The sequence below is a fragment of the Phyllostomus discolor genome, chromosome 12 (genome assembly GCF_004126475.2).
Source record: "Phyllostomus discolor isolate MPI-MPIP mPhyDis1 chromosome 12, mPhyDis1.pri.v3, whole genome shotgun sequence".
Taxonomy (NCBI): domain Eukaryota; kingdom Metazoa; phylum Chordata; class Mammalia; order Chiroptera; family Phyllostomidae; genus Phyllostomus; species Phyllostomus discolor.
In genome coordinates, this window is record NC_040914.2 from 10,104,101 (window position 1) to 10,129,163 (window position 25,063).

At 42.6% G+C, this 25,063-nt stretch overlaps 1 protein-coding gene across 1 annotated transcript; it reads left to right on the plus strand.

The window, feature by feature from the left end:
* The first annotated feature begins 15,366 nt into the window (after window positions 1-15,366).
* LOC114510856 (carcinoembryonic antigen-related cell adhesion molecule 21-like) lies at window positions 15,367-20,662 on the plus strand. The gene is made up of 3 exons (XM_028529345.2): window positions 15,367-15,499; window positions 16,391-16,744; window positions 20,254-20,662. Exons 1-3 carry the CDS (start codon window positions 15,415-15,417, stop codon window positions 20,532-20,534), a joined length of 720 nt encoding a protein of 239 aa, XP_028385146.2. The 5' UTR covers window positions 15,367-15,414; the 3' UTR covers window positions 20,535-20,662.
* The last annotated feature ends 4,401 nt before the right edge of the window (window positions 20,663-25,063 follow it).

The following is a 25,063-nucleotide window of genomic DNA, read 5'->3' on the forward strand; positions in this document are numbered from 1 at the left end:
TGTAAAGGCCTGTTGATTGACAAAGCAGACAACCTATCTTTTGTATTACAGATATAAAGAACCTTTTGCTTCTATTGGTCTTAAAAATTTTGAACTGTGTCAAATGGCACTGATGCTTACAATGGAGCCATAGGCACCCAACCACTGTGTTTGTTTAAATATATCAAGGGTCAGGTCAGCCAACCCCTTCTTACTTTAAAAAAACATATTTAGAAAACCTTTAGTCAACTGTCTAAAATTCACCTCTATTTCTTCTACATATATAGAAATCTAATGTTATATTTCCAGCTTTATGGATATCCAATTTCCTTTTTTCTAACTCTCACATACCTAGTCACTGTTTGCCTTCCCCTAATTCTTGCCTGTGCCAGGTGACTAGAGATCAGCCCTACAGCTCCACACCCACCAGGGTTTTTAAAAAAGATTACCTATTAATCTTTAGGTAAAGGGAAAGGGAGGGGAAAGAGATAGAGAGAGAACCATCAAGGTGTGGTTGCCTCTCATGCACCCCCTACAGAGGACCTGGCCTGCTACCCAGGCATGTAGTTGACTGGGAATCCAACAGGCAACCCTTTGGTTTGCAGGCCAGCACTCAATCCACTGAGCCACAATAGCCAGAGCCCACATAGGTTTTCTTCAGTGAAAAAGGATTAAGCTGATTGTCCTTTCCTGCTCTGGTGCTTTTTTTTTTTTTTTCCTGAAAATCATGCAAGAACTGCCCTGGATCAGCCCCTCATTTTGCACTTGCCTTGACACAACCTCACAAAAATCTGTCACATCTCTTGGGTCTTTGCATTGGCTTCTCTGTATGGCTATTTAATCACCTTTATAAATTGAGACCCAGGCTGAGCAAAGTGTTACCATTTCTAAACTCAGCTGAGTGTGAGGCAAACAGATATTCATGATGTCTTATTCAGCATTTGGTAATGTAATTTATAAAAGCCATCCCCATGCTATTTTTAGTGCATATCCTGGCGATATTTATCATGGGTAAAATGATGCTGATTTTGCCAGAGGAATAAATAATGTACTCAAAAAATGAGGTGATCACATACATAAAGCAAATGCATACTGATACGATTGAAAGTATACTTACATTTTTAATGATAATGATTGTTGTTGCCATGAGCAAACACTTCATAGTTAACACTAAAAATATCACATGTTTTTTAAGAAGAAAGAGTTTCATGAACCAACATGTGCAAATATGGTTTAATTAAATACATATAATTGATCAATTATAATTTCTTCCTCTATAATATTGAATAGGAATATTATCATATGTTGAAAATATCTGTAATTTAAAAATTACATTCATAATGGTCACTTACATACCACCTGATACAGTAGAAGAAGAAAGAATTAAGCACCTAAAAATTACATATATTTCTTTAAACCCAGTGCAGTCTATGGCCAGTTTCTGTGGTGAGGTCTGTGTGATTTCCTGCTCAGGGTTTCTACCTTGGGTCATAGAGAGCAGGAGAGTGGCTGGAGAAATTCCACCAGATGCAGAGTCAGTGAAAACCACATTTCTTTAAGAAAGAAAAGCTGCCTGCCCAGGCACTTGAGGCTGGATGAGGATTAGAGAAGACGTAAGGGTAGGGGTGCAGGGGTGGACTGGTCCAAAGGCTAAAACTGTAACATTAGGAGTCCTGAGAGGCTTTTCCAATCACCCTCCTCATTAAAAGAACCACCAGTGTGGCTGACTTTCCACTTTGAGTGGTTTAAGAGGAAATCTTTGACCTGAGGGGAGAACATGGAAAAGGACCAGAGTAGACATCAGAGTCTGCAGGATACAGTGGTGGAATGCAAAGGGCACAAAAAAACCTCCCCAAAACTTCCAGATGTCATGTTATGGGTCACTGGCACCCAGGAAGCATGGATTGACCTGTTCTTCAAGTATTCTCAGCACCTTCTTAGGGGGCGAAGGACCCATGAGCTACACACTCCAGATAGTGAAAAGTCTTTCAAACTGGATTGATATGTGCATGTTCTCTAAAATACAAATATTTTCAGTCCTAGTTAGTTGATTTCAACATCCATCCAGTCCTTTTGGGGAAACTATGCAATAGTAGGTATGCTTAGAGGACAAGGGAAGAGCGCATTATACTATAGAGGTGTTTTAGATAAGGAATAAACAGTGCAAATAGCTGTGAGGTTTAGACAGGACAGTGACCCACATTTTTGCAGGCATCTAAGGTACTGGGTCCCCAGCCCTCATTTACCCCTTTTCTCACTACCTTGGACTCAGCATACTCTAAGGGCACCCTGCTTATATTTTTCATTCAGGCACCCTTAACACTCACTGCTGGGCTGCCTCTCAACCTCCACTGTGTGCCTCTTTCGTGGGCACTTGCTCCAAATTGCATCCTATAGATCAAAGGACTTGGGGTACTGAAGCCACAATATTTTTTGTTTCTAAAGCACTTCTGGACAAAGCTTAAAATGCTGGACTCAGAGGCTTTTAAGGAAATATAGCATCAATGTAATCCTGACCTGAGCTGGACACTGCAAATGTTGTCTCTCACCTTGGAACCCACGATCCCTGGGCTCTAGCCTGAGTGCTTCCCCAACACCAGCCAGTCATGATTATTCACCAGGCTGGAGGTTTGCCACTATCTTGGTATCTGCCTCTGCGATACTATCCCCCACCCCTTCCACCTTCCTCTCATTTTAGAATTGCCTCCTCACTGCTCTCCAGCCATAGACTTGCCTAAGTGGTCCCCACACCTTTCCATCTCCTCTGGCTCCCTAGATTCTCTGCCCTCAGTGTTTGCTAGTCATCCTCTTACCTGTGGCCTCCCTCTCTCCCCACCACCAGTAACCCATCCCTCTTTCCTCTTGGGCCATCAAGCCCTAAACTGTGAGCTACTTATCCTGCAGATGAGTTCTAGCATGTTTCTTTGGATACCTCTGTTCAACGTCACATTCTCTCTCCCTTTCCTTCCCCATACTTTCACTCTGTTGTTTTTTGTTGGTTGGTTTTTTTTTGACACTTTCCTATGGATATTTTCTTATGTATAGAAATGCACATGCTCCCTTATGGACATCCCAAATCAAGCATTGGGTCCCAGTATACAAGGCATTCATATGAGTCTTCAAGTAACCTATCTGTTCTTCCAAAGAGTCATCTGACCTCTCTACCATACCCTGGTTTGGAAGAATGGCTTTTTTCTTTTTCCCCAACCTCCTCCACCAGTTTCAGTGATTCTCTTGTCTGCAGCTGGGTTCTTCACCTTGTTCCCAATTTTGAGATCCCAGCCCCTTCATAAAAATGTGCAACCTTCCCTGGTCCTTCTACATTAACTTTATCCTAAACTACACTCATTCAAAGTTCTGTGAAAGATTTGTGAATAAGTTCTCTTACACATGAGGTAAAAATATATGTGGAATTGGCATAATTTTGTGTTTAAGATTGTTTCAGCTCTCTAGAAAGTTATTTGCCATTTGCCACACACATAATATGCTCAGTGTCCTCACCAATGTTAGTGAGGCAACATTACAGACCCTCTTTGCCCTGATGTGCCATCCTATCAGGGCTGTGAAAATAATTTTAGACAAGGTACTAAAGAGTGAGCAGGTGGTCACCCTGGAATCACTAAAGTGCATCTAAGTGGATAGGCATTCAGCCTGTTTACACACTTTCTAACTATCCTGGATGTAAGAAGACCGGAATGGATGTTTCTTGGCTGGAATCCTAGTATGTGTCTGCAAGACCCTGATCCCTCCTCAGACTCTCTGGGGAAATCTGTTTTGGCCTTTTCCATCTTCTGAAAGCTGTTCTCATTCTTGGTTTATATTCTCCATCACCTATACTTTCTCTCTTGTTCCCATGGTCACATCTTCTCTGTCTCTTTTTTTTTTTACCTGTTGCTTAATCTCCCTCTGACTATCCCTTTCTTTTATGTAAGACTGCTTGAGATTACATGGAGGGACCCCTAGAAATCCAAGCAGTCTTACCACCTCACCACCTATAACTTCATCACACTGGTAAAATGTCTTAACCAGAGAATGTAACTGTCACAGGTTTCATGGAAAACACTCAGGATATAATTATGGAGCAATGATAATTGCCTGAGTATTCAAACACTTTTAAAATGTCTTATCTTCACCTGTTAAAACTTTTTTTCAAACTACCCAGTTTTTGTCCTGTGTAGCTAATTGAGGTAAGAGTTGTCCCCACAGGCGTAGCTCCACATGCTCCCAGCCATGGAGGACAATCTCATTGCCTCCAACTGCTTTGGAACTTTGTATTGTCAGACATTCTTCCAGGAAATCTGGTTCCAGGGTGGTGACATTGGGATGAAAATGAGGCCAGGAATTGCTTCACAGGTTTTTGGTCTTGAGTACTTCCTTAGGGTGTGGGGTTTGCTCAAGTCAGACCTGTGACTGTAAGCATACAATCCTTCACTCTGTAAGCACAGCTAGCAGACATGCTTCCTGTGTCTTCCAAGGATTTTTCCAGTGCAAACAAGAACTTTATTTAATAGAAAATGTTTTATTAACAATGTTCTTTACTGATTCATTGGACTCATTATTAATTTGCCAGGGACTCTTGTGGGTCATCCATGAGAAAGATAGTGAAATTTTCTATTAAAATTTCTGTGCTTCACCTAATGTTTTTTTCAAAGGCATGAGTTTTCAGTTAGTCAGAAAATGAAGCTGTCCCAGGGATGCAGAATTCTTTCCATGGACCAATCAGGAGGGAAGAAAACTAGAGATTATCAGTATGAAGTCACCAACCCCACCAGTTTTCATGAAAGTGATCCCCTCAGGCTAGATGTAAAATATGAGTTCCCCTCCTCACCTCCTCTGTAATTAACCTGAATAAATTTTTTGTACTTTTTAAAAAGATTTGTTGTGTAGGTGAAAGGTCCTAGGAAGACTTGCATTGAGCCAATAAGTGCTGAAAAAGGTGAGATGACATTGTCATTATTGTTGACTTAAGGTCACATTCCACACCGTATCCCCCCTCTGGCTTGTCTCAGTTGCACCATCTCCACAGTGCAGGGTGACATCTAGTCATCCAAAGGTGAGCAATGGCCCTGCGGTGACCAGAGGGTGTATGTGATGAGCTTGCAGGAATAGAAGCTCTGTCCCTCCTCCGAGGAGAGATGTGGAAGGCTCCTGGACACTGTTGTGGACAATGGGAATGGACAGGAGGACACCATGTGGTAGTAAAACTGATATTCTTCTCCCTACTTGACTTCTCCCAAAATATTTTCAAAGCCTTCTTGAGTATTCTTATTCTCATGGCAATAGGCTTATTTGCCCTAGTTTACTACTACTCTTGTTTTAAATAGGATAGAAGTTAAAATGTTGGTAATACAACCAAGACTTTGACTGAAATATTCTAGGTGAACTGATGTTCACACATAGCTAGAAATGACCTCACACATTAAGGACATATTTGCCTTCCCGTGAAAATATTGCTAATTTACTTGGGCTAAAATTCTAATTTTGATACATAATAAAAGCTGATTTAAATAACATTAAATCTCCTAGAAATTCCATTCTAATTGGATATGCAGATGATTTATTTTATTCTCCAAAACATCACAAGACTCCAAGGAGAACAAAACTTACCTACTATAACAGCTAGCTACAAAAGGGTGCAAGGTATCAAAAGTTAAGTTGCATTTTATTTACCTCAATTAAAATACCTTGGCAATCTCATATCTAAAAATGGGCTACTGATAATCCTGAAAGATTCAGAGGAATCTTATATTTTTTTTTTCCTTTTTGCCAACACAGGAAAACAGCTTAGAAGACTCCTGGGTTTGACTAGATAGTGTTGCAACTGGGTTCCACGTTTTTCATTAATGGCCCAGCCTCTGGGTGTCCTTTTAAAATCAAATTGATCTAATCTAATTCAGCGGAACACAAAATTGAAACAAGCTGTGAAACCTCTAAAGAATTGTAGTAAGCTCCCACTCTGGGACACCTTAATGATAAAATTTCTATCTTTTTATACATAAAAATAAAAGACGGATGTGGGAATTTTTAACTCAAAAACAGATTTTCCTCCTATGGTGATTTTTTCTTCCTCATACATACTGCTGGTCTTCTGATTAAGACTTTCTGGTACTGACCAATCAGTGGAAACCATGACCCTGACAAGGCACACTTGAAAAAAATGAATAATTTTAAAATATATTTTACTGATTGTGCTATTACATACAGTTGTCCCATTTCCCCCCTTCACTCCCCTCCCACCTGCATATTCCACCCCTTTAGTTCATGTCCACGGGTCATACATATAAGTTCTTTGGCTTCTACATTTCCCATGCTATTCTTAATCTCCCCCTTTCTATTTTCTACCTGCCATCTATGCTACTTATTGTCTGTACCTTTTCCCCCTCTCTCCCCCTCCCCTTCTGCTGTTGATGACCCTCCATGTGATCTCCATTTCTGTGGTTCTGTTCCTGTTCTAGTTGTTTGCTTCATTTTCTTTTGTTTTGGTTTTAGGTGTGGTTGTTAATAATTGTGAGCTTGCTGTCATTTTACTGTTCAGTTTTTATCTTCTTTTTCTTAGATAAATCCCTTTAACATTTCATATAACAAGGGCTTAGTGATGATGAACTCCTTTAACTTGATCTTACCTGAGAAGCCCTTTATCTGCCCTTCCACTCTAAATGAAAGCTTTGCTGGATAGAGCAATCTTGGATGTAGGTCCTTGCCTTTCATGACTTGGAATACTTCTTTCCAGCCCCTTCTTGCCTGTAAGGTCTCTTTTGAGAAATCAGCTGACAGTCTGATGGGAACTCCTTTGTAGGTAATTGTCTCCTTTTCTCTTGCTGCTTCTAGCATTCTCTCCTTTATTTTAATGTTGGCTAACGTAATTATGATGTGCCTTGGTGTGTTCCTCCTTGGGTCCAGCTTCTTTGAGACTCTCTGAGCTTCCTGGACTTCCTGAAAGTCTATTTCCTTTGCCAGATTGGGGAAGTTCTCCTTTATTATTTGTTCAAATAAGTTTTCAATTTGTTGCTCTTCCTCTTCTCCTTCTGGCACCCCTATAATTTGGATGTTGGAATGTTTAAAGTTGTCCTAGAGTTCCCTAAGCCTCTTCTCGGTTTTTTGAATTCTTATTTCTTCATTCTTTTCTGGTTGGATGTTTCTTTCTTTCTTCTGGTCCACACCATTGATTTGAGTCCCAGTTTCCTTCCCATCACGATTGGTTCCCTGTACATTTTCCTTTATTTCACTTAGCGTAGCCTTCACTTTTTCATCTAATTTGTGATCAAATTCAACCAATTCTGTGAGCATCCTGATTACCAGTGTTTTGAACTGTGCATCTGATAGGTTGGCTATCTCTTCATCACTTAGTTGTATTTCTTCTGGAGTTTTGATCTGTTCTTTCATTTGGGCCTTTTTTTTTTTTTTCTCAGTGTGCCTGTAACGTAGTAAGGGGCAGAGCCTTAGGTGTTCACCAGGGCAGGGTAATCCACATCTCTGAGTTGTGATGCTGTTTGTGGGGAAGGGGTCCAAGAGGGAACAATGGCGCTTGCTCAGCTCTCCACCTGCTTTCAGTCACTTCCTCCATTTCCCACCAGCAAACTGGGCCCTTTTCTGGTGCTGATTCCCATGTGGGTGGGTCTCTCCAATGAACACTCCTGTGAGGCTGGGAGTTTCTCCTGCTGCCTCAACCCCCACAAGTGTTTTCAATCAGTGGTTTCAGGCTTTATTTCCCCGAGCTGGGGTCCTGGGTTGCACAGTCCATCCTACTCCCCAGTTGTTTCTCCAAGTTTATTTGCACACGAGTGTGGGACTGCCCAGTTTGCAGTCTGCCACCTTGCCTCCTGGTGCTGCCTCATGGGTCACCTGCAGCCTTGCACACCTCACTCCACAATCCACCGCCTCACTGGGTTGGCCAGCCACTGCCTTGCCTCCAGTCCTATCTGCCCAGCGGCCTCCCTCCTATCGGTCTGAATGGATATGTCTTCTTTAACTCCTTGGTTGTGGGACTTCCATACAGTTCAATTTTCTGTCAGTTCTGGTTGTTTTTTTGTTTTTAAATTGTTGTTGTCCTTCTTTTGGTTGTGCAAGGAGGCACAGTGTGTCTACCTCTGCCTCCATCTTAAAAAATGAGCATTTTAATGAGATCTGTGAGACATTTCCTAAAATACCCACTTTTGGAAAGCAGACATAACTTCTCTAGAAAAAAACCCAATATGTGCCTTCTTTGAGACAATCCATGCTCAAATTTTTTTCAAGTGAATTTTGCTTTTCTTAAATTCTAACAAGTCCCCACAAAACTCAAAGCCACAAAAGCAATAGATAGCAGCAGCCCATCCTGAGCCAACTTACTGAGCCTCTCCCCAAGGCCACTTTCACCTGATTTTGCAATACACTGAGGCCAGTCCCACCTAGGTTCACTTCTTTCTTACATCTTTTCCAGAAAGCCAAAGCAGCCCCATCTTGTCTTTCTGTATCTGTTTCCTCTGCCCTAGGCCCTTTCTGGCCTCACTGTCCACAGCTCTAATAAATTGACCTGCAAAGTCACCTGGACTAGTGATGTAAAATCTTTCCTTTACAAAGTCAAAAGCCTATACACTACTGGCCGGCTTTGGTAAAAGCTGCTCTGGTCCTGGACTTTTTACCACTAACATTTTTAACTGTAGAAGGCGTGCTATGGAAAAAAAAGGATGGGTGTGTTTTTAAGAGAAGTTAAAAGTAGGTAGTTTGTATTAATAAGTTTGATTATTTCTGAATTAAGAAAAAGAGACAAACTAAGACAAACAAGGGAATTTGGAGAATGTTACTGGAATAAAAATATTGAAAAAATTTCAGCCAGGGTACATTCCTGGGTTGCAGGCCATAACCCCCAGCAACCACACATTGATGTCTCTCTCTCTCTCTCTCTCTCTCTCTCTCTCTCTGTATCTATCTCTTTCCCTTCCCTCCCTAAAAATAAATAAAAATAAAATCTTAAAAAAAGAAAGAAAGTTAATGTGTGAAGGAGGATATTGAATAAAATTATAAAAAATTTATGTATAATTGATAGAACATAATTATGGGAATGTGCTGACACCCTAATCCAACAAGGAATACTAATTCCATGAATTCAAATAAAAGTCAGCGTGTCTATGAAAACACAGTCCACTGTCACTGCTGCTGAGAAATCAGAAATTACTTATGGGTTTACTTACACTTACTGTCCTTCTGGCCTGTGGCATTATTAGACAGAAATCGTGATGCACAGCTTTGTGTTCTTAAGGCTTGTCCGCAAAGCTTAAGGCTTTAGCTGCCAAGTGTACAATTTTTGGAAATCAGATTAATAATAAACAGCACTTGACTGTTCCCAGGAAGAAGCAGATGAGCCATGGGAGCCCATGGTCTGAAAAGGTGCTCCCAAACTGTGAGTAAATGTTTTACTGGATGCAAAATACAGAGAAATGAGATGGACAGCAAACCTTGGATTGTGATGACTTATAGGTTAGGAATGACCCAGAGTGTTTTTCTTAATGAAAGCCTGTGGGGCTGACTGCATCTTATTTTCCTGCTTTTAACTTCTGAGAAATCCTGGCCTTGACCTCCATCCAAGGTTATAGTTTTGGCCCATTCCCGTGGTCCATCTTTCAGCAAGACAAATGCTGACCGTGAAACTGCCTAAGCTTGTGCCTCCCTAGAACCATCAGACCACATGATCCAACCAAAGTTTGTCATCAACACATTGTTTCAATTGCTTTAGAACTAAAAGGGGAAAGTGTGGATTAGAAAAATGTGGATTAAAAAACACTAAACCTGAAAAGCCACAGAAAGGCCTGCATGATGGGGCTCACTAACTAAAAAACTCAAAACCAACACAAAAGATAGAATTAAAACTTTCCAAATAAAAGCAAGTCCTGGTGGGTAGTCATGTTCTAGGCTGGTGTCTTCCCCTGACAAAGGCCAACTGAGCATGTCTGTTGTCTTTTTGCTTCTACAGTAACATGCCTTTGGAAAGTCAGAGTAATTCTCCTTTCTCAGAACAAGTCCCTGCACCAGAGCAGAGACTGCAGGTCCCCTGACTGTCCTCATTGTGGTGTGAATTTTCAACAGCTGACTGTCCTGTACCAACTGATGTAAAAACATATGTGTCTGTGTGTATCACCTTTTATTCAGTCTTAGAGAATCCCCTGCTTTGCTGTGTCCAATCTCCCTACTCTATCACCAATCAGTTTCATGCACCCCTTATGCCTCCTGCTCTATTTGTAATGTATAAAGTAAGATAGAAAACTGCCGTTCTTTGAAGGATTTCCTCAATCTAGTGAGATATGGCTTCCAGCAATTACTTTCAGTGCAGCTCAAATAAATTAATTATAATTCTCTATAAGGTCAAATGATGTTTCTGTTAACAGTGAAAGTCCAGGCTTCAAAGCAGCACTTGGTCTTCCTGGTGAATGGCCCTCACCCTGGGACTCTCCAGAGTCTGGACAGAAGTTATCTAATCAGGACAAAAGACACATCCTTATTACTCAGAACATTCCGAGACTTTTAGTGTCTCTGTTCTAAGAGCAAGGAAAGTAGGCCACGTGTCTTTCTAGACTATCAGCTGAGGAATCTGAGTTTTTGTGAGGTGGGACCACACCCAGTCACATAGCCTGCAAGTGGACTCGGACTTGCCATGTGTGGTCTGTGGGCACTGCACTGGGTGTACACGCTACACCCCTTTCTATGTTTCCTCCTCTATCAGAGGAACTGCAAGGTTAAATGCTAGCATTTTTAATGCCTCGTGTTTAGATTGTAGATGTAAATTAAGTTCAGCCTCTGAGGTGCACTTGTGTTTAATTCCGAAGCTGGAAGCAAGATGGAACCATTAATTCTGCTGCTGTGGTGACTGATGGGTGGGCTGTGGCAGACACGGCTTTATGTGGAGAAGCATGTGTTTCTTTACCTCTGGGTGAGGCTGGGGTCATTTGACCTTGAGACCAGATTTCCAGTGGTAACTCCCTACCTTCCATCTCTCTAGCCCTTCACTGGTTTTACAAGCACTGATCCTTTGTGTTAAAGACCTTTCTGCACAAATTTTGTTCATGGCAGGTGCACTTGTAATAGCTCAAAATTGGAAACAACACAAATGTCCATGAACTGGTGAATGGGAAAACAAATAGTGTGCATCTATACAATGGAGTAGAACTAAGGGGTAAAAAATAAAGGAAAAAAATATTTCAAAATACTCATGTTGAGTCAGGAAGTCAACCTTCACTGAAAATTACATATTGTATGTTTTAAATTTTGAAAGTTCTAAAAATTGCTAATTAATTTATAAGAACAGAAAGCAGATGATAGTTTGTTTCACACTGGGCAAGGGAGTGGGAAAGAGCCAAAACAAAAAGAACTTAAAAAAGGGCCTGAGGAGACTTGAACAGTAAGGGGAGCGTTTATTATCTTCATTGAAGAAGTTCTCTGGTGCATCCATCTGGCAAAACCTAGTAAGTTGTATTTTTCCAATATGGTAAGCTTATCATATGTCAACTATAACTCAATAGATATGTTGAAAATTATATAGACACCCATGAATATCACTTAAAATACAAGTTCAATGGAAAAATACAAAACTCAAAACAATACCTAACTGCAACATGGGTTTCCTTGCACAATTTTCTGCTTGTTTATCAGTTAGTGGCAGATGTACTCTGCCTTGAGCCTCCCCAGGGGACTGTGGACCTCACCTCAGCAGCATCCACAGCTCAGCAGAATTCAACTTCACCAGCACCAGTCAGTCCACAGGCCTTCTCACTCTCCAAGCTCCCCATACTGGATTCTGTCAGCTTTTCCATCCAGCCAGCTGTCTTCCCACCAAATCTAGCTCTCGGCTGGAAGCTCTCCCTGCCCACCCTCTGTCCTTCAATGGGCAAATGACCACTCACACTTCAGGTCTCAACCAAGCGGCCACTTTCCCAGAAGTGTTCTCTGTGATTTCCAGACCAGCTGGACTCAAGTACATGCTCTTAATGCAGGATAAATGTTTCTACAGTGCCCTTCTTTGGTTTATCATTAAATTTGTAATGTTGTGGTTTATCTGAGAATCTGTCTCTCTTTCAGAAAATAAACTTCATGAGCACAGTGTGTGTGTGTGTATACACACACACATACACACACATAAAATTTGTGGAGTTCTCAGGCCCACCCCAAGTCCTGACACACAACACATTAAATGGATAAGAGAAAGCACACAATGGAAGCCTGTCCCCCTGTGTGACACTGAGGTAAGGGCATGTTCACTATGGACATGAAAAAATTGGTGGCCACACGGGAGGAGGCCACCAAGGGCTCCAGATGTTTTAGGTTTGGGCCTTTGCTCCTTGTATTGTCAGGAGAGAGAACAGAGATCTCCTAAGTCTGATAGGTTGGACCCTCCTTTATTACCAGAAAATCACAGCCCTCCCTGTCCCCAACTAGTAAGTGACCTTGAGAAGTTACATCAGCTTCTTGTGGCTGGAACAACAGCCTGTTCCTTCCCTTTTTCATAGAGATCTGACCCGGCAGATTCTCTGCATCTCTCTTCACCCCAGGTAGTGTGATTACCAAAGATGGACCAAGCATGCCCTGACTTCAAAAAGTCAGGGAATGATGCCCCATCCCCAAGGTCTTTGGTTGTGGGACATCTGCCTGTGGTCCCTGGAGATATCTCTCCACCCCAGCTTGTCCTGGGGATCCATGGACACTTCCCATGAAGCATGGGACATAGGAGCCCAGATCTGTGGTTACCTTCATCTTAGAAGGGCCCCACAGGCCCTGCAGTCCTGTAACAGAAAAACCCACAGGGTCCCCTGGTTGAGTCTCCACATGCAGCTGCTCCAGCTCCTGCATTCTGTGGGGAGGCCTGGAGCAGATAACAGACAGGGACAGAGATGACTCGGGTGCAACACTTCAATACTGTGATGAGAGGGACACAGAGGGCAGTGTGGGGATTAACACTTCAGGCCAAAATCCTCTGCCAAAGCTTTCGAAAACTCTCGCAGGAGCCCCCACACTTAGTTTTGAACCTTGGGGCCAGAGTCTACTTTTCAAGGAGACCATTTCCCTAAGGAGAAGCTTCTCCTGACAATGGACTCAGAACTCTCTGCACAGTGTCTATCTTCTCACTGGGCTCACCTTGCACTGGGATAGAGTCAGGAGGCCAGGGACTCACAGAGACAGAGTCCTGACTGACTGTTCTCTCAGCCTGGAAGTCAGAGTCCACCTCTGTCCTGGGCTCAGGGTCAACTCCCACCCTCTGGAGCCTGATCAGCATCCCTGGTACAGCACCTGCATTGGTGGAAAATCTTCATCTTCCCTCCAAAGAGTGACACTGAGCCTCACAGACAACACAGGGAACTCATGCATAACCCTGGCTTTGACTCAGGGGTAGAGAAGAAACCTTATTCATGCCCTGCCCTAAAGGCCCTTCTGAGCCCCTCCCTCTTGCTACTTTGTCCTACATGTTCCTTTGTGAGACTGTGAACAAAAAAAGGAACAGAAAAAGGTGCCATGCAATAAACGTGACAAGCTCAGTGAGCAAAAGTAACCACACAAGATGCTGTGACCAGAAATTCCTAACTGGGCAGGTGATGGCAGATAGTTACATCCCAGGCATAGAGCTTTCTCAGCAAAGGCCAGACCACCTTCAGTGAGCCCTGTCTCCTGTTTAGGCATCTTGGATAATGTACCTCCAACAGGTTAGAGTAGTTTTCTTTGTTAAACCATTGAAAGGCAGAGGCCTGGCTCCAGAATAGGAGACCATAGAGCTTCTCGTGTTCTCTGGCTTCCTGCCTACCCTGTGTATGTGCTGTGAATGTTAATTACCATGTTCCCACTATTGCAAAAAAATGTATTTCATCATTTTGCCTTTTATCCAGTTCTAGAGATTTCCCAGCTATGTTTTCTTTTACCTCAGTTGATTTCAAGTAACTTTTTTCTTCTCCTCTGTTTATAATGTACAATAAGCTTCAAAACTTGCGTTACTCACAAGATTTCAGAACTTGATCTCACAAATATGATGTCAGTTTGTCTCAGATACACTTACAAAAGTGGTTTACATGTTTGGACATTTCTTACTTTGACAGGGCCTAGGAGCACCTCCTCTCTCAGGGGTTGCTCTGCTGCTCCCTATGCCATGCCTTACACCATCCGCGGGCTTGGCAGAGTAAGCGCAAGAAAGCCTCCCAGGCAGAGACCAGAGGTTTTCCCAACAATCAGTGAGCACAAGGACGAGCCTGACAAACAGACATGGAGAGGAATGGTCTACCTGAAAATGTGCCCTGAGAACCTGGATGCCCGCAGGCTCCTGACCTTTCACCACACTTCCTTCTTCCTGGGACACGCAGGACACCTCCCACTTCACACGCCAAACTGCAGGTCCTACTGAAACTTATGTTTTTGTGTCTTTGTCTCTGGAAGCAGAGGCCAGTCTGTTGAAAACCTGAGATAGAAGAAGGGTCCCCTCTGCAATTATCACCCAGCTTTACCACTTCTACCTTTAGAGTTTTGTCTGTGACCTTCCTGCTGGGAGGAAATACAACCTTCTCAGAGCATTTGAGAATGTGGGGAAGACCTGGCTCTCAGCTGGGTTTCTGTGTCACAAACAGAAATATTACTGAGGTTTGGGGACTCCTGGGACTCTCTGTGTGGTGCTGACATACACAAGACCAAGACACAGTAGAGGCCAGTGCTAGTGTGAGTGGGTCATCCTCTCAGGGAAACAAGTGTCCCCAGCATACTTGCTATTGCAAGTGAGATCCACAAACCAATAAGATGAACCTCTGCTGAGCGTTTGTCAGATACAGAGTCTCATCTTCTGCACACCTGCCAAATCAGGATCTGTTCTTTACCAGGATCTAGAGACACTCCATGTCCACAGGGGGTGGATCTAGAGACACTCCTGTGCCAAATTCAAATCATAGTATCTCGTTATTGATGGGCATCCAGTTTGATGGGCACCTTCTGTAAAGGCATTTTGAAATGTGACCTGGGCATCACAATCTTTGCAAAGTTTCACAGCTGATCTGATGCACAGAGGGCGTGACAAAATCCCTGTGGCAAGTTTTCCCGAGGTCCATCCAGGACTCTCACCCTGAAGGAAAATGTGAAATGTAAAAAAAGGGGGAGTTACAAAGAGGCTACTGTGTACCTGACAGAGGTAACACAGGTTGTGAATGTGTGTGTGTGTGTGTGTGTGTGTGTGTGTTCATGGTCTTTAGCCATTTCCATAGAACAGAAATGTACACAAAGGTAAACAAAATTGAAGGCACAGCTGTAGTAGCATAAATAAGGAAAGGAGAGGAAGAGTCCTGGGAACAGGCCCCGCCCCTGGCTCATTATAGCCAGGGAAGCAAACTTGCCCCAGGAAAAGGCTTAGCACGCAGGGAGAAGGGACAGCAGATCCCACAAGTGGGTACAGAAGTGCCTGTGAGTCTTACTGGACCTCAAGCTCTTCTTGCAGCGGAGTGAATGGAGCAGTCAGCAGACATTATGGACTCCCCCTCAGCTGGCACTTGCAGAAAATTTGTCCTCTGGCACGGGCTACTGCTGACTGGTAAAAAAGGGACAATCCCTGGGGGGTGGACTGGAGGATGGGAGACCAAAGTTGTTGAAATCTCTTGTGGAACACAGCACTCAGAGGTTAGAGAGGGCGTCTGTAGGACCTCAGGGGAGAGGGCAAAAGAGGAGATTGGGATGAAGAAGGGGAAACAGCAGCAGGAAGATCTCATGACCTGGAAGTGGTGAGGAACAGGAAAGTCTCAATGGCTGTTCATTCTAAGTTATTCATCACTGAGTATGGAGTTTTCAAAACTGTTGATAATAATAGTAACATTTTATGTGAGGCAACAAAAGGAAATTTTAATCAAGAATGCTGAGCATCGCCTTACCGCCAACCTCAGAAATGAGTGAGCTCAACACAGAAAAGGAAGGATGCAGAGAATACTCATTCATTCATTCATTCATTCACAGGTGTTGGCAGCCTACAGAAAGTACTTGAGACTCAGCAGGATCAGACAGGCCCACACGCTCATGGAGCTCAAGTTCTGTGAAGAGGAGAGGGGCAGGGAAAGATGTGGATGTGATGTCAGGTCCCCACAAGTGTCATGAAAACAACAGAGTACAGAGAGGTCTTCGCAAACATTGGTAAAAGGAGGTGTCTGCCAAGGACACCCTGAGTGTCAGCAAAAGCCTGAGGGCAGTGAGGGGGTGAGCCAAGGGACAGCTGGACAAGTGTATTGGAAACAGAAAAAAATAACAGGTTTAGAGGTTCTGAAGTAAAAGTGGCCATGCTGCTGACCTGGACAACAAGAGACACACACACAAACTCACACTCACACCCAGACCAAAGCTGAGAGATGAAGAGGCTTGCTCAGGATTTAGGGCTTCATCTCGTAAGTCCATTACATACACGCAAATATTAATCACTTTTTTTCTTTTCTCCTAGTTTCACTTGTAACCTTCTGGAGCCCGCCCACCTCTGCTCAACTCGCTATTGTGTCAACCGCTGCTGCCGAAGGCGCAGATGTGCTTCTGCGCATGCGCGACAAGCCTCCGAATGCGAATATCATCATTTGGTACAAAGGACGAGGGGCGAACCCGAATCGTTATATCGCAGCTATTGTAACGTACAAAAAAGAACTGGGAAAGGGGCCTGAATTTAGCGGTCGAGAAATAATAGACAACGAAGGATCCAGGCTGATTAAGAAGGTCACCTTAAAGCATGCAGGATACTACACTGTCGTCGTGCATCTTCAAAATCGTATAAAAGAAATAGGATTTGGTCGCCTCCGTGTGTTTGGTGAGTGACTCCTCTCTGACCTCTGGGTGTCGGTGGTGGGGGTGGGGGTGAATTCTACTTCACACTCAAGACTGACAGACCTAGACTCTGCCTCCATCCCCCTCTGCATCACCTCCCAGGTGAAGTTCTGGCATTTGACAGGATACAGTGGAGACAAACTTCCCAAGATTTCTGTCCCCTTCCCAGATTCTACCCTGATGACATTCAGTGAGGACAGAAAGACCATTTTGATGAGAGTAACCCAGCAGGGGGAGGAGACCAGTCTCAGTTTGGCCCCTTAGGGTCCTTTCCCTGACCCTGACCCTGAGATGACCCTGCAGGGCTCCACAATAGCCTGGCCTGAGGAGCTCCCTGGAATTCTCACAACAGCTCAGCATAGTCAGCCACTCTCCAGACCCCTGTTCCAGAGCTCCTGGCTCCAGAGAGCCTGGGGAGCCTGTGTCAGGTTGAGTTTGGCTTCCTTAAAGGAGCTGATTGGGAGCAGCAATTCCCAGGGTGCCTGAGCCACAGGTCTCCTAAGCTGGTCATCAGCCAGGGCTCAGCCCCTACAACCACATTTGAGCAGGGATGGCACTGTGGGTGGGGAGCACAGATGGACAAGGATCCTGCATCATTAGAGTTGCAAGGATCCTGCAACTCTTCTGGGGGACTTAGGGGTGTCCATAGAGAGGTCAGCATCTTCAGGGAGAAACTGAGGAGAAAAGATGCTCCTGGCAGCTCCGTGTCCACCAGGGATCAGCTGAAGGGAATCATCTCTGGGATTCAATCAATAGCAGATGCGTCTTGTCTGAGCAGTTGCCCTATCCCAAGATTCAAGGTCAGATACTGTGTATATTGTATGATTAATACACTGACACCCGACAGCCAAATATGCATCCTCCTCCATGGAAAAGAAACTGAGGCACAGGGAGATACAGTCTCCAAAGCAGAGTCACACAGACCAGGAGGAGAAGCTCATCAGGGTCACCCAAGGTCTGTCTGCAGCCATAGCCCCACCCCTTCTTCCAACTTGGGATTTTATTAATGTCTGTGGTTTGCTAGGCCAATCATTGGTTGAGATGCTCTCTTCTTAAGCTTCCTCAGCTCAGAGGGATAGATTCTGGGCTGGGGAATGATAATAAATGGAGAATTATTTTTTACTCTAGAACCTGCAGGAATCCTCAGAATCAGTGCTGGGAACACTCAGGCATTGCCCTCAGGTGGTCAGGCCACGCCTTCCTGTACTAAACTTGAAATCACTAATTTTTTTCCTGATGTGTTTGTGTCATTTTCACTCCTTATAAAAACAAAACTTTGCCTTATCACTCCACTCTCTACACTTGCAGCTAGTACAGGGACCAACATTGGTGAAAAAAACAGTTGCTTTTGATGAATTAGGAAGAAATAAATGTTGGTTGAAATAATGAATGAATAAACAATCGAAAATTTCTTCCAAGACTGAAAGGTTGATGCAGAGTTTTGGGAATCTTAGATGCACAGGACAGGTTCACTGTCCCTTCAGGGACTGGAACCAGAAGAAATATTCCTCTTGCAATTGGCCTTAGGCACCAGGGTATTAATAATAATTTTCACATATGAAAATACTTTTAAATTCTTTCCAAATTTTTATCTCATAACCACCAAACACAAATACTTTGTAAGAACGAGAATTTCATCAACTCCATGCTCTTCTGCATTTCCCCTTCTGCATTTCCAAAAGTCCTCACCTGCCCTCAGGAGAAGGCGAAGTATTTTACTGGCCTATCACATGGTTCTGCTGCCATAGTCAGCTTCTTGCCCCTTCACTTTTTTTCAAGCTCATTTCTTGGACTCGGGTCTATCATTTATTGGCTCACTGACTCTTGTCAGTCACACTCACCTAAGAAGGTCAGCCTCTTTGCCTAGGTGCTTGAATACCCAACTGACAAACAGCTTGCTTGTGATCCATATGTATGTGTTATTTCTGCCTAAACTCATCCATAGAATGTTTAGGGAAATGGTGCCTAGTAGAAACACACCTCATCTGGGTGATGGAGGGCTGTGCAGCCTGAAGAAATGACCCTTGGTCAGCGAGGAAGTCAGCTGATAAATGAAAAACAAGAAGTGTGCAGTAGTCTCTGCCTGCCAGGCTTATGCCTTTCCCTGATCCAACCCTGATACTTAACGGAACTCTGAGAAAGTCTGTACTTTCCCCTAGACACAGAGCGGAAGGTCATACATTCTCTGAGCCCTCAGACTCCCATGCATTTGTCTTGTGATACACAGACCTGCCTTATTCTTTTAAGGACTCAAGTTGGCTGAGAGGTGAGAGGTTCCAACTCTGACTTGTGAAGCCTTTTGAAGAATCGAAGGTACCATATATGGCAACGTTCTGTTACCTGCACAGCTCAGTTACTTTACCTAACATCACCAACAGCATGGCCTTGAGATGTAATTTGCATTTTCCAAATGATAGTGATGTTGAGCATCTTTTCCTGTGCTTATAGGCCATTTGTATGTCTTCTCTGGAGAAATGTCTATTCCAGTGCTTTGCCCATTTTTTCACCAGGTTATTTGGTTTTGTTGTTTTTGAGTTGTAGGTGATTTTTGTCTATTTGGGGTGTTAACTTCTCATCTTACATATGATTTGCACAGTATTTTCTATATTCCACAGGTCACCTTTCACTCTGTTGATTTTGTCCTTTGATGAACAGAAGTTTCTCATTTTGACAAAAAGCAGTGTATCTAATTTTTTCTTTTTTTGCCTGTGTTCTTAGTGTCATCTGTAAGAAATCATTGCCAAATCCAATGTTATATAGTGCTTCCCCCTATATCTTCTTCTAAGAGTTTTGTAGTTTTAGTTCTTAGCTTTAGGATTTGATCTACTTGGCTTTTTTTTTTTCTCAAAAGGATTTCATTTTGTCTTTTGATAAATAGAAGTTTTATGCGAGTGTCACATTGTTTGGTTACTTGTGCTCCACAGTAAGCTTTGAAATGAGGAAGTGTGAGACCTCCAGGTTTATTCTTTTTTTGTAACATCATTGCAACCATGTGGGGGATCCATTGAAATTCTACATAAATTCTAGAATAAATTATTTAATTTATGCACAAATGACATTGTTTTTTATAGTAATTTTACCAAATATGTGGAATGGTGTGAGCCTTCCAATTCCATACATCTGGATGTTTTTTCTATTGATTTGCTTTTTCTTTCCTTTCAGAAACATTTAGAAAAATTTACCTGATGATAGGTTATAGGACATGTGGGCTAGGAAGGGGTTTCAAGTGCTGGTGCTAAAGTAATGCCTGAAGGAACAAGTGAGAGGTCATCAGAGGGTGGTCCGGGGTCAGGAGGAAATGACTATCCTTTCTATTCTTATACATTGTCCCCTGAATAAAGATTGCTTTCCCACCACAGAGATCAAAAATATCCTTTGCCGAACTTAACAGAGCTCACTGTAGGCAGTGAGAGGCTGAGATCTCAGAGAAGACAGCATAACTCCATGTCTCATGTTCATTCTCCATCATTCACATCCTCTATTTCCCCACAGAGCCTGTGATAATGGCCATCCTTGTAGCCAGCAACACCACAGCCACTAAGAATAAGGATGCCGTGGTCTTGACCTGCTACACAAAGGGAATCTCCATACAGTGGTTCTTCAATGGCATGAATCTGCGACTTACAGAGAGGATGAAGCTGTCCTGGCAAAGCAGAACCCTTACCATAAACCCTGTCAGAAGAGAAGATGCTGGAAATTATCAGTGTGAGGCCTCAAACCCTATCACTTTTGCTTATAGTGTGCCCCTCCAGCTGAATGTAAAATATGAGTAACTCTCCTCTTTCTCTCTCTGTTTTTAAAGTCTGAATAAAATATTCTGCATCTTTTAAATAGATTTCTTGTGAAGGTGGAGAGATTCTAGAAGACTTGCATTAAGTCAATAAGTGCTGAAAAATGTGAACTTATGTTGTCATTATAGTTGACTCAAGGTCACATTTCACACTAGATTCTATCTCTGGTTTTATTTATTTATTTATTTATTTATTTATTTATTTATTTAATGGTTGTTTAAGTACTGTTGTCTGCATTTACCCCCCACCACTCCCCTCCCACCCTGGCCATCCCCACCTCCCTCCCCTCATTCCACACCCCCCCTTGGTTTTGTCCATGTGTAATTTATAGTTGTTCCTGAAAACCCTTCCTCCCTCCCCCCATTATCCCCTCTGGTTACTGTCAGGTTGTTCCTAATTTCAATGCCTCTGGTTATATTTTGCTTGCTTGTTTGTTTTGTTGATTAGGTTCCACTTAAAGGTGAGATCATATAGTATTTGTCTTTCACTGCCTGGCTTATTTCACGCAGCATAATCCTCTCCGGTTCCATCCACGCTGTCACAAAAGGTAGGAGCTCCTTTCTTTCTGCTGCATAGAATTCCATTGTGTAAATGTACCATAGTGTTTTGATCCATTCATTTACTGATGGGCATTTAGGTTGCTTCCAGCACTTGGCTATCGTAAATTGTGCTTCTGTGACATTGGGATGTGTAGGTTCTTATGTATTGGTGTTTCGGGGTTCTTAGGATATAATCCCAGTAATGGAATTGCTGGGTCAAAAGGCAGATCCATTTTTAGTTTTCTGAGGAAATGCCATACAGTTTTCCACAGTGGCTGCACCAGTCTGCATTCCCACCAACAGTGCACTAGGGTTCTCTTTTCTCTACATCCTCTCTAACTCTTGTTGTTTGTTGATTTGTTTATGATGGCCATTCTCACCAGTATGAAGTGTTATCTCATTGTGGTTTTAATTTGCATCTCTCTGATGGCTAGTGATGCTGAAACAAGAGTCTTATCTTTTATCCACTCTTTCTGGTTGGTTTTAGTTTCACCGCCACCACAGTGGAGGTGACATTGAGTACTTTAGAGGATGATCATTGGCTGTGTGATTACCAGTGGGAGCCCTTGATGAGCTCATAGGAATCCAATCTCTGTCCCTCCTTCACAGGGATAGGTGGAGGGCACGTGGACACTGTGTAGACAACAGGAATTGACAGGAGGACACCCATGTGGGTGGCAGCAGTGAATTTTTTTCCAGTTTTATATCTCACAAATAATTTCTAAAATGTTTTTGAGTATTCTTGTTTCTTATGGCAAGAAATCTTTTTGCATACCCTCAGTATGACACTATCCTCTTTGTTAATAGGACATAAATGGAAACATTGGTAATACAACCAAGGTTTCGGCTCAAATGTCATAGTTCATATTGATGCCCACAGAATCAGAAATGACCTCGCTCTTTATAAAGCTAAGTTGGGTCTGATGGGTATTTTGATATCTCTTGGATATGAGGGCATCGCCCAAACCTGCAGAGACTGTAGGTGAAGTGTGAGGGTGAGGCTTCCTAACCTCAAGAGGCTGTTACAAATTTATTCTCAGATTTCATAGGAAAACATTCATCAGAGCAAACCATGTGGTGAATGTCAGCTCCTTTGCACTTAGGTAACCAGTCAGGCTAAATCAGGTGACAGCAGCCATGTTTGTGATCAAGAAGACTCTTCTTCTTTGGTGATGAAATTTGGTGATGAAAAGGAAGGTGACTGTGCAGAGAAATGTAATGGAACCATAAAAACTCCAGAAGCACAGCCTTCTGGGAAGTCACATTCCCACTCTGTTCATGGACTGTCAGCCATGTTGATCTCTTTATCAATTGCGGGAACTGATGTAGATGCAAAATGTATTTTGGCTGAAGGAGATGAGTTGCCTTTTCGTCCACTGGGTAAAAATCAGTTTTGTTATGACCTAAATGTTAACTCAGAGTTAACTCAGGCCTCTGACCTCCAGGATTTTAGAGAATTTCCTTTGGGAAGGTAATCGCAATTTGTAAGTGATTATTATTTCTCTGCCTTATTGAAATATGCATGTCTCCTTAAAAGCTTCTTGCCAGTGTTATTACAAAAATAATATGTCTCAAGAGCCTCAGTCACCTTCTTTAAAATTTAATCCTCGTGATGTTCCTGTGTTCTAGTCACTGAGGGAGGGTAGAGCCTCACTTGGGTGGGGACCTTTACAACCAAGATGTAAAAGGACCTCCTGTAAGGATTCCATGAGAAGTTTTACTTTCATTTGTGCAAAGCCAGTCATCAAACACAGATCCCTATTATTCCTTTTTGAGGTGCTTAAAATCTCCCCAGCTTTTTGTTTCTGGGTTGCTGAGTTTAGTTTCACTGCCCTTTTGCAAGGTCTTGGATACAATTTTTTTTGCCTTTTTAATATTATCTGATACATGTGTGACTTTGACATCATCTACCTGTAATCAGCTGATCCTGTCATCTTGCTTACAGTTTCAATCCTTACCATATTTTCAAATCTTCCAATTTTTTAAAATCTGACTATAATCTTCCAAATAAGAATTTTTAAGTTTCTGTTCTTGCTTCTGACTTGGCGTCCACAGCAAAAGATTACCTGACTACCCAGATTATTCTGGGGTTCCAGGCTTCCTCTAAGTAGTCTTTGTCCCAGAATCTGAGAACCCATCCAGGCCTGAAAAGGGACCCCTCTGCAGCAGACTGTCAGCTGTGTTCTCATTACACACACACTTTTGATGCACCTTCAAGGAACAAGGTCATGGAGATTCTTAATAATATTCTGTCGTAAAACTCAACAACTCTAGTCAACATCCAGGTCCCTGTCACATAAGCCATGGGCAGGTCTACCTTAGCAAAACATCCAGATATTTTGTTGTCTTCTTGTTGTTTCTACCAACTCTGTGTGCCTGTCCTTGGCGAGTTCACAGCCAGAGTCTGTGAAATGGGAAATAAACTCTCCTCTGGGTCTGTTCCTTTTTCCTACTCCTTGTGGTCTCTGAGATATTTGGTTAAAACATTAGGTTGACCAAAATTTCATTTGCTTTTTTCCAAAATATCATTTGTTTTTTTTTTCCATAAGGTGGTTCTAGTAGTACTTAGTTGTCTTAAAATTCAATGGAAACAAATTGGTTACATTGCATTGTGACAGCTGCCTTATCAATGTGCATTTAAAAAACTGATCAATATTGATGAATTTCTGTGTAGTATTTTTAATGTTGAAGATGGAAAAATGTATGCCACATTTTTAGCGTATCATGCTTTATCATTTCAAGAAGGTAAAAATGCAGCTTAAACACAAATAATGGTTTATGCAGTGTATGGCAAAGGTGCTATGAATAATTGAATGCATCAAAATGTGGGTTGCAAAGTTCTGTGCCAGAGATTTCTTGCTGGATGATGCTTCGTGGTCAGATAGACTGGTTGATATTGATAGCAATCAAATAGAGACATTAATTGAGAACAATCAACATTCTATCACGTGGGAGATAGCTGACATACTCTAAATATCCTAATCTATAAAGTTATTGGTGAAAATGAGAAAAAAAGGGTCTTTTATTTCACAGAAAAAAAACATACAAATTTTTTGGCCAATCCAATACTTGGAGCCTTGGCCATAGGTGGTTTGTTGTTAAGCAGTGGTGGGCATAAAGGACAAGCATGGAGGCATGGAGTTTGCTCAGAGTAAGGGTGAGTAATTGTAAAATGGCATTCTGGAGGTTTTGGGCATTATATAAATTAAATGGGACCTACAGGTTCCATGCATAAGGGCAGTTTGAAATGTTCCAAAATGGAATTAAGGAATCTGAGTAAGGGGCTGCCCTACCTGTTGAAAGAGGAGCCACTGAGCTGGTGTGGTACCATGGGAGCTGCTGTCCTCTCAGACCCAGATGGGCAGGCAGGGTGAGACACAGGGTGGGGAATGAGTGAGATTCAGGAGACTCATATCAGTGCTATGACACGGGGACAAGAGAAAGCATCAGATGTACAGGTTGGGGAAAGGTGTAGGAAAGACAACATGGAGTAAAGGGAAAAAGTTTTAAAAAAATAGCATCTTGTTGAGGGGGATAGAAATCTGGAAAGCAGTGAGAATTTATAGGTTTGGGGACACCATGAATGCAACAGATGAGTCAACAAAGTTTCGAAATTTGAATCCGAAAGAAAGTTGGAGTGCAGTGTAGTAGAACTAAAAACGTGGTTGGGAGGGAATGGAGGTTAGGTTAGAAATAGAGGATAGATTTGGAAGTGAAGAGAAAACTGGGCAGCAGAGGTGTCCAGTCTCCACTTCCAACCCCATAGAATCATATAGAAGAAGCTCTCACTGCACACTCTGGGCAGAAGCAGTGTCCACATGGTCTGGGAGAATTGTAGAAAGACAAGATTTAAGTCAATATTTCCACACATGCCTCAGCTTATTCAACAAGTTAGCTCTGTCAGTGAGCAAGGTTGAGAGAAGCCTGTGGACAAGAAAAGGAGTGGCTGATAGGATGTGTGTGTGTGTGTGG

Excerpts from the sequence above, each read along its gene's own strand:
- LOC114510856 (XM_028529345.2), top strand. The coding sequence starts at position 15,415 with ATGGAGCAGTCAGCAGACATTATGGACTCCCCCTCAGCTGGCACTTGC. Across the intron at positions 15,500-16,390 it reads GCACGGGCTACTGCTGACTG|TTTCACTTGTAACCTTCTGG; the intron begins GTAAAAAAGGGA and ends CTTTTCTCCTAG. Across the intron at positions 16,745-20,253 it reads TGGTCGCCTCCGTGTGTTTG|AGCCTGTGATAATGGCCATC; the intron begins GTGAGTGACTCC and ends ATTTCCCCACAG.